General features: G+C 33.6%; 1 protein-coding gene across 1 annotated transcript; it reads left to right on the forward strand.

Annotated features, from left to right (window-relative positions):
- The first annotated feature begins 976 nt into the window (after positions 1-976).
- Positions 977-11705, forward strand: LOC131934310 (eukaryotic translation initiation factor 4E type 3). Its single transcript, XM_059290504.1, has 4 exons — positions 977-1191; positions 9855-9927; positions 10956-11050; positions 11543-11705. Exons 1-4 carry the CDS (start codon positions 1019-1021, stop codon positions 11688-11690), a joined length of 489 nt encoding a protein of 162 aa, XP_059146487.1. The 5' UTR covers positions 977-1018; the 3' UTR covers positions 11691-11705.
- The last annotated feature ends 1170 nt before the right edge of the window (positions 11706-12875 follow it).

The raw sequence follows: 12875 nt of genomic DNA on the forward strand, positions 1-12875 counted from the left end.
TATATATATATATATATATATATATATATATATATATATATATATATATATATATATATATATATATATATATATATATATATGGAAAACAAGGGTCGCTCTAAAATTAAAAAAAAAAAAATTCCATCTGGTACACGAATGAATCAGAGGTTTACCAACACACGAGCTGGCCCCATTCAGTTTTTGAAGTGAGAAACACGGAATCTCTTAGTCCAACACACCAAACTGACGCCCATTTGCATGAGGCTTTCATCAAAACGTTACTAACCGTGTACACTTTAGAGGATCGGTCAAACAGTTACGTGTCCTCTATTTAACTATCAAAGGGGGGCAACGAATCAAAGAAGTCATTCAAATTTGAAGAGTTGTCTATATTTTACACTGTAGTTTGTGTAATGGATTTTATTTTTTTGCGGAAGAGCGTGGTAGTGACTGTAAAATAAAGATAATCGTACCGCAGCTACAGTGTTTTTCTGTTACAAACCAAATATCAAGGCAAAAATGCACGAAAATTAAATTCAATTTTTTTTAAAAAATATTAATTATGGTCAGCCGTGGGCCCCTAAACTGCCTGGGCCCCCCGCATTGCGGGGTCTGGCGGCACTGTAGTTCCGCCCCAAGCCTATAATTCTCGTGTACGTGTAACGGGCAGAGTTTCTTCCAGGCATCTCTTCGTGTGGGGGGGGGGGGGGGGCGGAGCCACCCCGAAGAAAGTCTACCGCCCCTCCGAACGGGATGGATTTTATATAGTAAACATACACTTTTACTAGTGTCCCCCCCCCCCCCCCCCCCCGAAAAATGTTGACCGCCCCCCGAAAATTTCAAATGCCCCCCCCCCCCCCCCCCCCACCCCCGGAGAAAAAGTCTGGAAGAAACACTGGTAACGGGTACCGACGGCTAGTTTAAAATAAATAGTAATAAATAGTAAAGGGCATAGATCTGAAAGTAAACACACAGTTGACGTCAAATGTTTTTATCACGTGACTCCTTATTTAGATACTGGTTCGTCAGACAGAAAATGGCTACGGGATTTGTGAATAATGATGTCGAAGGCTCTCAAATTGAAATGGTTCGCGATAGGGAAATTATTGATAATACTGATTCTATAAAATTAAATGAAGCAGTTACAAAAGAATCGAAAGATGTACCCTTAGAACCATTAAATACACCTTGGACATTTTGGATCGACAGGTAAGCGGTCTGGTAAGAAGTTAAGTCAAGTTTCTATCTACTAATAATAATTACTAGATCTAGATTCTATCTAGATTCTAAATCTAGACTCCTAGAGTGACCCTAGACTAGACTCTAGATCTAGATCTACTACTCTAGCTCAAGCTAGTAGAGGTCTAGACTAGATCCTCTAGACCTAGACTAGAATATTTCTAGATCTAGAACTACAGATCTAACGGATGTTATTTAATATATTTAGGCTAGTAAATTTCACGTTTTAACTGGATTTAGATCAAGATCTAGATTCTAGATCTCTAGATTAGATCTAGAAATAGAATCTAGACTCAATCTAGATTCTAGAGCAGTTGTTCCCAAACTTTTTCGAGTGGCAACCCCCTTAGAATTAAAAAGTTTAAATTAGTTAGGAAATTAATTAACACGATTTTCTAGCAGACTTTCAATATAAATTACAAGCCGACCAGCGGCATATCATACGCCGCTATTTAGTTGTTGTTTTTTTTACTTTTCAGTTATTCATAATTTGTGAATTCGACACTACCAACGCTGCCACTGAAAATATTTCTTTAAAACACTATAAGTAGCTCGTTAAGGACGATAACCCCCCCCCCTCCGTTAAAGTAAACTCCACTTAGTTACCCCCCCCCCCTACGTTTAAAATCATTTCAAACTAAATTATCTGCCCCTAATAGTTGTCACTTAACTCGGCTGTGTTTGTAATGTTTGTAAACATAAAGAGTGAACCACAGCTCACCAGACCATGTAGGGGTAGGGGTGGTAGGGAGCGCGTTTGCAGCTTGTTTTCTAGCGGCTCCCAGAAGAGAATTATATATATGGATTCTTGATAATTGTTTTAATGCAATGGGTGAAAGTGCATGTTATTCACTAGCCTCAACAAAAAACAATCACGGTTGAGTTACGCCAACCTCATGTTATACTCAGTAATTAAGTTATTTCTTTGTTTTGTTTTTAATTGGAGAAATGTTGAAAATATGTTATCGCAAAGATATGTATACATAAAAGGAACTAAAACTCAAAAGGCAATCTATTTCACGTTTGGGTATGAATGGTGCATACTACACCAAAATTGTTTGAGCAGTTTTTCATTTAACACGACTCGTAACGCAAAACCATTCCGCAAATTTAAGAATTCTTCTTGTAATTCATCGGGAATGCTGGCAACATCAAGGGGAATGGGCCATGTGACAATGCAGATTCTTCTTCTTTCAGCTCAGGGAAAATAATGCAGCAGTTAGTTTTCAAGAGATTCAAGATGCACAGAATCCTCTTTCAAATTTTTATTTATCTCACAATCAGATTCATCTATCACACTGCAGAATTTCTTAAACATGCCAATATTTCCAATATGTATTTTTCTTTGCCAAATTTGAAGTTTTGATAAAAATGCCAAGAGATTATCATGAAAATAGATAATATTCGTTCATTTGCAGGTTAAACTTATGTTGCTGTTGGAATATATCTGCTAGGTATGATACTCTCTCCAAACAATCTTTGTCGTTTAATTATATCAAAAGGTCTTGTTTCCTTTGCACTACCAAGGACAACAGGATTTCATCTTTCAATTAAAAAATACTATTCACATTTCCTATTGTCAGCCAGCGTACTGTAGTGTACAACCTCATAATCTGTATTCATATCTTTTCACAGTTCTTGAAACAGACGGGTGTTTAGGGCTCCAGATTAAAATAATTTACGGCTTTTATTAGCAATGGAGTCGGAGGAGTATTGCTTGCGAGGCATATCGGGGAATGATGCAGTGAATTCCCCTTCATTAGGTAGCTAAATCTTTACTTTTTTTCTGAAAGCCCGATTTTGACCCAAACATGACACACCATCCGTACAAGAATCCCCAAGAATGAATTTCTCCATCTTCAACGTGCAGGGTTTGATGAGATTTTCTCCTATTGTGTGGGGTTTATTTTTGCTTGGCAATTTCGAATGCAACATCATATGATGCGTGATCTAATGCTGTGTTTTCTTGTTGAAAACTTCCTGTTCTATCAAGGCTCTGACGTGTGCAACTAGCTTCATGCCAACGAGAGAACTCTGTATCTTTTTTGGTGTCATCCGAATGACTCATCTTAAAATGACGTTATAGTTTTGAAGGTTTCATAGACTCATGACTGAGAACAACTTTGCACAATACACATTGTTTATTCTCTATTCCCCTTCCAGTGATTTTAATAAAATCGAATTTCAGTGATTTTTCTAAATATTTATGGGTTTTTGTCATTGCTGCGGTTTAGTCTACCCATTACTTTCTAATACCAGGCACACGAGATTTTGGTTTTTCATACTAATAAGTTTTAAATTTATGGTAAATTAAATAGTTTAAAAGGTAGTTTCCTAATGTTAATTACAAAGTAGAATGGTTTTCCACTTTGATTTGATGGTTTTGCGATCTGATTACATGTTATTGCTGTCTCTGCTTTGGTCTTTCCCCTGTATATAGGTTAGTTTCAAATACGTTAAAAACTCAATTTTAAAAAGTTTCCTCTTTGAGAAAGAAAGTTTCCATGGTAATATTACGATATAGCGTCGGTTATTATTCCGGAATGGTACAGTAGTAAAAAAACAGTAAAACCATGGCGTAGTCTATCACACCGTTCCGGAAACCACCGCAAATACTGTAAACCATCATTTATTTGGCGCCATATTATTTTTAATACAAAATGAATACAATTGTGCATAGATTAATTTTAGTTGCATTTTTAAGTACTGTTTTGATAGGGTAAAGCAGGGCACTAAGAGCTGTGTGGTATTAGGACCTTATCAGCACCCCACCCCCACAAAACCCCCCAAATAAAACTTCTTTTTCCCTAAAATTTCTCCATAAAACCATTTTGTGAACTCTTTTCCCTTGCATACATAACTTAGGAAACTTCACTTTGTTATAAACCAAATGAGTTTTTTTAAGACCATTCTTTGTTCCTATATTAAAGCATTGGTTGCTGTACATTTTAATACCATTTTTATAACTATGGCTAGAATAGTTTTAATTTTTTTCACAGTAATTGTTGATGGCAAAACAAAATGACCAATATTTGTCCGATTTTACCATGCTGTAAAGTTTTTATCATTATCAGAGTAAAACTTGACGGATCACTATCATAATGGTTTTAATTTTTAGATAATAACTAAATCTACATTAATTTTGTCCACTAGCTTGCATGTTCAGAAAAGTTATTACAGATATTGTTATGTGGCTTTTGTTTCCCATGGTGCAAGTTTCTCATTTATTAGAGCACTGAATATGACACTGGTATAGGAATATTTAACACAAAATGTATTAATTGTTAAACGGACTTGTGTCTAAATGATAGAAATACAATTTTAAACTTCTAAAAAGCAAAAATTCAGACATCTGATGTTAGCCAGGTAATTTTTAAAATGGTGCACATACTTATTACCCCCTATGGGCAATACAATTGTAGGAAAAAAAGTCACAGGAAAAATACACAGGAAAAAAGTCACAAATATATATTTTCATGGAATTTGTTAATACTTTTATGTATTAAATATTCAGAAAGTGCAAATCAACTTAGGTTAATTAAATATAAGGAAATGTTCGCAGGTTGTATGCGAATAGTGAAATTTATAACACACGCAAATATTTAGTGTGAACTATTTACATTTTATTCCTTTATACTTTATACATATAATATTTAATAGAATTTAATAAAATGTTCCAACCTTCCATTTTTCATAGTATTTGTTAAATTAGCGCGAAAAGGCATTAAGACGTAGTTAATGTGACTTGCCGACCTTAACTCATTGCAACAATAGGTCAACCACCTGTACTACCCAAATTTATCACACTCATTACAAAACAAAGGGAAGGATCAAAGCAGAAACCCGACACGGTACAAAGGCTGTCATTGACGCAAATCGTCAACAACACACAATATGGACGGACAAGGCCGACTGAGGCGAAGCCGACCAAGGAATGGCATTAAATTAAACATGAAAAACACAATGATGTGCCTAAAATTCGTTTATAATTAAAACATTTCTAGAGCGTATTTAACTAAATTCATTACAAAAGTTGTGGTTGCTGTGTAAATTAGGTTACAGTATTTTTACTTATTGTTATAAGCCACAATGCTTTTATCGTTTATAAAAATGCTAAAACAACAATAACCCACATCAATCAACACCCAAAATTTTACAATTCTCAACAATAAAAATAAAAATATTTATTAAAAGATTTTTGTGACTTTTTTTCTGTGACTTTCTTTCTGTGACTTTTTTTCCGAATTTTTTTTTCCTTTGTGACTTTTTTTGTGACTTTTTCCTAGCAAAAACTGTGACTTTTTTTCTGTGTTTTTTTTCCTGTGACTTATTTTCTGTTCACGGGCAATACAACCTACTCAGCCCCCTACCTGTTTCTAACCAACCATAACATTTCTAATCTCTTTGTAAGTAATAATAGTAAGTAATAGGGATAACTGTTCTTAGATCTCAGCCAATCTGGGGTGGTATGTTATGTAATTTGTGACCATCATGGTTTAGCAAGGAAGTGATCAGACACATTAATAACAGTGCTCCCCCTCCACACCAAGCCCCCACCTGTTTCTAGCCCACTATAAAACTCCATCTCTTTGTAGGTAACATGGATTACAGTTCTTAGATCTCAGCTATTCTGGGGTGGCATGTTATGGCCCTCAGGGTCCAGCAAGGAGAACAAATGGGAAATGAGTACCACTGCCCTCTACTCAAAATTACTCACCTCCATGATACCCAGTCCCCACCTGTATCTAACCCACCATAAACTTTATCTCTTTTTAGCTAACATGGATTAGTGTTCTTAGATCTCAGCCAACCAGAGATAGCATCTCTTATGTAATGTATGGCCCTCAGGGTCCAGCAGGGAGATAAAGGGGAAATCAGTATCACAGCTCTCCCCTCAACATTTCTCACCTCCATGTCATGTTATGTAATGTATGGCTCACGTGGCTTATTAGGGGGAAATAAAGGCAGATTAGTTAGTACCAGTGAATGGAAAAAAACACAGAAAAAAAAGTCACAGTTTTTGCTAGGAAAAAAAGTCACAGAAATAAAGTCACAATAGAAAAGTCACAAAAATATTCTAAAATATATATTGATTTAATTGTTGATAATTATAAAATGTTGGGTGTTTATTAATGTGCTTGGTAATTTTTTCGGTAGCATATTTGAAAACTTTAAAAGCATTATGGTTTTTAACAATAACAAGATAAAATACTGTGAGATAATGTACATGGCAACATCAACATTTGTTACGTATTTAGTTAAATACACGGGGAAAATTATTAAAAAATAAATTTAGGCTCATCATTGTGTTTGCATATGTTTTAGCCATAGGCCTTATATTGGTTGGCTTCTCCTCAGCAGGCTTTGTCCAACCATATTGTGTGTTAATTACGTTTTGCGACAATGACAGCCTTTGAACCGTTGTATGAATTGTGAACTGGGTCCAAAGGGACATAGTGATAGCTAGTATCATTTAAAGTGTGTGTACACAGCATTCATTGTTTTGGGGTTAAAAATTAATTATTTTTATTGTGGAGTTAGTCTAAGCTAGGAGATAATACTTAACCCTTTGAGCCCGCCAGGCTGGTAAACTGGCTTCAACATTAGGCATATATGTCCGAAAAGCCGGTTTTCCGGCCCAATGATCTAGCGTCATATTCCTAGCCGTCTAATTAAATATAATTAGCGGAAGACTGACTAAAACTGCGCATACGTCTTTTTAGTGCGGGATTATGATTATAAAAATAGATTTTAGGAAAAGTGAAAGTGTTTACATTCCGTAGCAATGCCGCCGAAACAAAAAGCTGAGCCACAGCCATCGACTTCAGCACATCAAGATGAATCAAAAGACCAAAATATCAGCAAAAGAAGTAGAATGACTGCATCGCAGGCAATACAACTACTTATTGATTCTGATGAAGAAGATAATATTCCTGGTCTATATTGTGATGATAGTGACGTTGAATTTGAGACTGAACACAGTGACATTGAAATTGACAGTGACAATGAAACTGTTCAAGTACGTTCTAATGCACGTGGTGCTGTAAAACTTCAGTCTACTTGGCGTGTCGATAATAATTATGATAATTGTTCGTTTTATATACATTGTTCTGTTCATACATTGCAAAAAAATAAAGAATTTCAGAATCTTGCAGTATTGTTGTTTGATCCTGAGTCTGGATATCAAATGTGGTTTGATTATCTCAAATGGTTCAAAAGTTATAGGCAAAGTTAGAAGCATATAAGTGAAAATTGGTTTGGCCCTGGGAGCTCAGGAAATGGGAGAAATTAGGCCAGGGAGGCCAGAGTTCAATAGGTTAATGCCCCATGGCCTAGCTACATTTACCACAATCGCTGATTTTGAGGGTATGGCTATAAATGCTAAATTAAACCAATTTAAAGTAAATTTAATAGCCTTTATTATTATTATTATATTGTGTATGATGTGTTGGAATAATTTTGCATTAATTTCAATATTAGAAAATACTTGGATTAGTAAAAATCTTTAAAAATGTACAGGTGCTAAAAAGTGTGGCTCTTACTGCCCTTCTTTATCATTTTGTATTTCTAATTATTTTAAGTGTATTTTCTAATTATTGCTTCTACTAAACATTGTTCTTGTTCTTCTTACTACTTTTAACTATGAGTTTAGTAACTCTAAGCGTCTTACTTTACTAGATCTAGAATCTAGTTGTCACAAATCTTCTGCAAGTTTCTTTCTGTGTTTCTTAAAAAAAAATTAATTAGGCCTACTACACACGACTTTATTAATAATATTTAGATCTACTAATTGTTACTAATTTTTGGCCAATTAAACTTTAAATTAAGCTAAAACATTAATTTAATGCACTTGACTTAATTTTTTTTTCAACGGTCAATTAAAATATTGTTTACAGTAATGTATGTTAACAAAACTTAACAAACATTCATTATCGGATGATTATGTCGCGAGATTACCGTTTCCATAGCAGATACATCTATCTATCTATCCTAATATATAAAAGCCCATGTGCACAATTCTCTCTCTCTCTCTCTCTCTCTCTCTCTCTCTCTCCGCAAAATATTTTCACAGGCTATGATATCCGTATCTGCATTAGAAATGAGCGGGCATGCTTTTTGCCATTATTTAAATAGCCTATAGGTATATATATAGGTATATATATATATATGTATATATATATGTATATATATATATGTATATATATATATGTATATGTATATATATATGTATATATATATATATATATACATGTATATATATACATATACATATATATATACATATATATATACATATATATATACATATATATATATATATATATATATATATATATAGATATATATATATATATATATATATATATATATATATATATATATATATATATATATATATATACATATATATATATACATATATATATATATACATATATATATACATATATATATACACATATATATATACACATATATATATACACATATATATATATATACACATATATATATATATACACATATATATATATATACACATATATATATACACATATATATACACATATATATATACACACATATATATATATATATATATATATATATATATATATATATATAGATATATATATATAGATATATATATATAGATATATATAGATATATATAGATATATATAGATATATATAGATATATATATATATATATATATATATATATATAGATAGATATATAATGATATATATATATAGATATATATATATAGATATATATATATATAGATATATATATATAGATATATATATATAGATATATATATAGATATATATATAGATATATATGTATATAGATATATATAGATATATATAGATATATATATAGATATATATGTATATAGATATATATATATATATGTATATAGATATATATAGATATATATAGATATATATAGATATATATGTATATAGATATATATAGATATATATGTATATATATATGTATATATATATATATGTACATGTATGTATGTATATGTATGTATATATATATGTATCTCTCTCTCTCTCTCTCTCCCCCTCCTCCTCCCTCCCTCTGTCCCTCCATCTCTGTCCGTCACATATTTTCTATATAGAGAACTTAAAGATACTGACTATTGTTGAAATGTATATGGTTATGACAAGAACACAATCATTGGCAAAGTTAATGAAGTCATATGAAACAAAAAAAATATCTACATGAAACAATGTTAATAAAAAGTTTAAACTATGGAAAGCACACAACACTAATGGCATAATTGATTTTAGTATAAAAATATATCCATGTATATGTGTAATATAACCAATAAGGCAACCTTACCACCCCTACTCCCAAGTTTGCAAATGTCCACAAAACTCTACTTAACTATGATTTCCCCCACCTCCTAACCAACATGGGCATGAATGTCCAGAAAAGGATTGTGCGTGAGTTAGAGTCAAAGGACTGCATGATTGATAATTTTTTGTGTTGTGCAATACAGCCCACAGACGGTTTCCTAACTGGAAACTGGTTCGTCTTGTTTTTTAAAATTATATAGCCTATAGATTTAGCATAATTTACAAAATATAAAACCACTCATTACATCCTTACAGATCTGTTCGTGGTACAACTGTTAAGCAATATGAATCATCATTAACAAAAATTTACACAGTGGACACAGTTCAGGTTAGTAGTTAATGTTTTAACAAACACAAAAAACAACACTTTTTGCCTATCAATATTTAACATGACCCCAAAGACTATTGCAATGCAATTTTCAACCTCCCCCACTTGCTACTTTTTTTTTTACTCCTTGAGTATTCCTATCTAGTTGGCATAATATTCAATTTGACTTTCCCTACACAATTTCAAAAAGAGTTTTGTGGTGTCTGACGTGGTCATGGTGATATTTTTCTCTTTATTTGTGTATAAAAAATACAAATCGGAAGTTGTTTGACAACATTCATGCGAGTGCCATCATACTTTGGGGAACTAATGAGAGTACTCATGGGAAAGTTTCTGCGAAAAATAGTTCAAAATTTGTTTGGGGCTGTGCCCAGACAGGGAACGATTTGACGCCCATGAGCACTATCGCTCATACGTTGATTTAAAAGAGCGCCATGCATTGTGGATACAGTGGGGTAAAGTATCCTATGGATAAATCAAACAGATAAATCTGTGTGTGGGTTAGTCTGACTTTTATGAATTACTATTCTTACATTCAATTGCCATAAAACTTTGGGGAGTTGATGAAAATAATCATGTGAAGGTTCCTTCGAGAAAAAATGTAATTTAAATTTTGTAGGGGTGGGGTCACAGATTGTTGCAATTTGGCATCCAGACTTTCCCAGCAGCTTTATTTGCACCTTGGGTCCATTTGTTTGGTGTCCTCATAGTGAGTCAAGGGTATTTATTCAATGATCAAATTGCACCAGGTGCATCCCTCTGCGCTTTTCGGTCGGGTGACCCGTTGCCCCCCGAGCTCCCTTGTGAACATTAAGACACCCACATTTGTTTTAAAGAGTGCCATACACTATGGATACGGTGGACTGCTATAAATAATCCTTGGCTGAATCTAATCAGACGCCCCGTCAGCCTCCAGCTGGTGTCAGCCAATGTATGTACTCTCACCTTGTTTGCTTATTTACTAGAGAAAATACTTTTTTTTTCTCAATCATTAAAGTGTAATAATAATTGTTTCTGACTATTTAAAGGGTTTCTGGAGTGTATACAACCATATCCCTGAACCATCAAAATTAAATATTCGATATAGTTATCATCTTATGAGATCACAACGCAGACCTGTTTGGTAAGTGTAAGATATTCTATGTGAGCTACCACACTGATTACTTGTTCCTGTTAGAATAATTTTTTGTTGTTGTAATTTTGTACATAACTTATGCAAAGAAATTGAAAAGCTGTTGAAAAATTAAAGACACATGCTCCTGATTGCTTTTTTTCTTAAACAATTATTTTCCTGTTTTTCGCTCAAAAATTTTGTTAAGCTACTACAACAACATTAGTTCAGCATAATCAGCTGGTAGAGTGCTCAACTGCTTTAAACACAAGTTTAGATACTGTTTGGGACTTGAGTCTGCAAAAAAAAAAGTTTAGATACTGTTTGGGACTTGAGTCTGCAGGTCGCTGGGCATAGTGCTGACCACACCATCCTGTAGATCATTAGGTCTGAAAGGGTAACATTACTTACAATTTAATTACAAAACATTTTTATCGCAAAGTAAACCATATTTTCTGCCACTTTTCTTTTTATTAAGTAATTTGAATATTTATTTTATTTTAGGGAAGATGAGGAAAATAGTGAAGGTGGTAGTTGGACATTTAAATGTAAGAAGCAAGACACAGTAAGTTTTAATTTTTCATTACCGTTTATGTTTTATCTAAATTTGCATTCAGTGTTTGGACAATGCTCTACATTCAACATAAGATAGAACAAAACAATGAGATAGCAGAAAAACCATTTTACTTTGAGGTACATCTACTTGTATAAGGACAGTGTATAAGAAACCAAATTCAACTTTGAATCTTGGGCAAGGGCAAGGGCTTCGCTTTAAAATAAAGATGGCTGGTCTATAGGAGAGACTCAATTCTAGGTTTAATATCTAGGCCAGGGGTCGGCAATCGGGTGCCAAAAGCTACAATTTACCAAATTCCCAGTTTTTAAAGATCCACTACTCTTGACAAAATATATAAGAAGGGTTTCATCAATGTGTTACCAATCCTATGTTCTTAGACGTGTGACCTTGTTTTCTAAAACTGAGTTATTTAATTGTAAACAATTCATGCACTTGTATCTTAATTATGGGGACACGGGTTTACCTACATTACCGCATGAAAACCTAAAAAACCTTAATGTAAAACCTTTAAAAAACCTTAATGTAAATCACTTAGCGAAATAATGCAGTAGAACACAGTTCAGTGACCACCCATGTGTCAAGGACGTAGAAGGGCGCTCTCCGGAGCCCCCAATAACACTTCCACAGAGGCGCAGCGCACTGCCCCTAGCTACTTAAAACTAACATAGGCGCCAAATAGCATCCTGTTAACAATGATGCAGATTGCTTCATTCGCTAAAGTGACACAAATGAACAGGATTTTTTTCTTTAACACGTAAAAAAAATTATTTGACGTGTTTAAACATCAGTGTGACTGATGCAATATGTAAGCATTACTAATGGTCTATTATTAGATGCTCAATCTCAATTTCTGATTGGATCGTCTAAAAATAGATGATAATTGCATCATTCCCAAAGTGACAATACAGTTTGGATATTTTTACAGACAAAAAGAAACATCTCAGTTGATAATCTAACCTTGGTTAATTTTTCTGATTATTAAAATAAAATGTATTACAGGGCCCTCAGCGGCCCATGTCAGCCTTTGGGGGGTGAAATTGAAATTTTTGTTTGCAGCCATATCGCACCCTACCAAGGGCGCTGGCGGACTTGCCTGATTCCATTTAGTGAGCGACTATAACACCCCATCTTATCCATTGTCTATCACACTGTTTAGACCTAACGTAGTCTCCATAGAGCTCACGGGAATGACCAGGGCGCCCAATCGCATCCTACCGGGGACCACCCGTGCAAAATTGTAATTCAGCTTTTAAAAAGTCA

This window comes from Physella acuta, unplaced genomic scaffold (assembly GCF_028476545.2).
Source record: "Physella acuta isolate Inbredline_101_S28 unplaced genomic scaffold, ASM2847654v3 ptg002798l, whole genome shotgun sequence".
Classification (NCBI taxonomy): Eukaryota; Metazoa; Mollusca; class Gastropoda; family Physidae; genus Physella; species Physella acuta.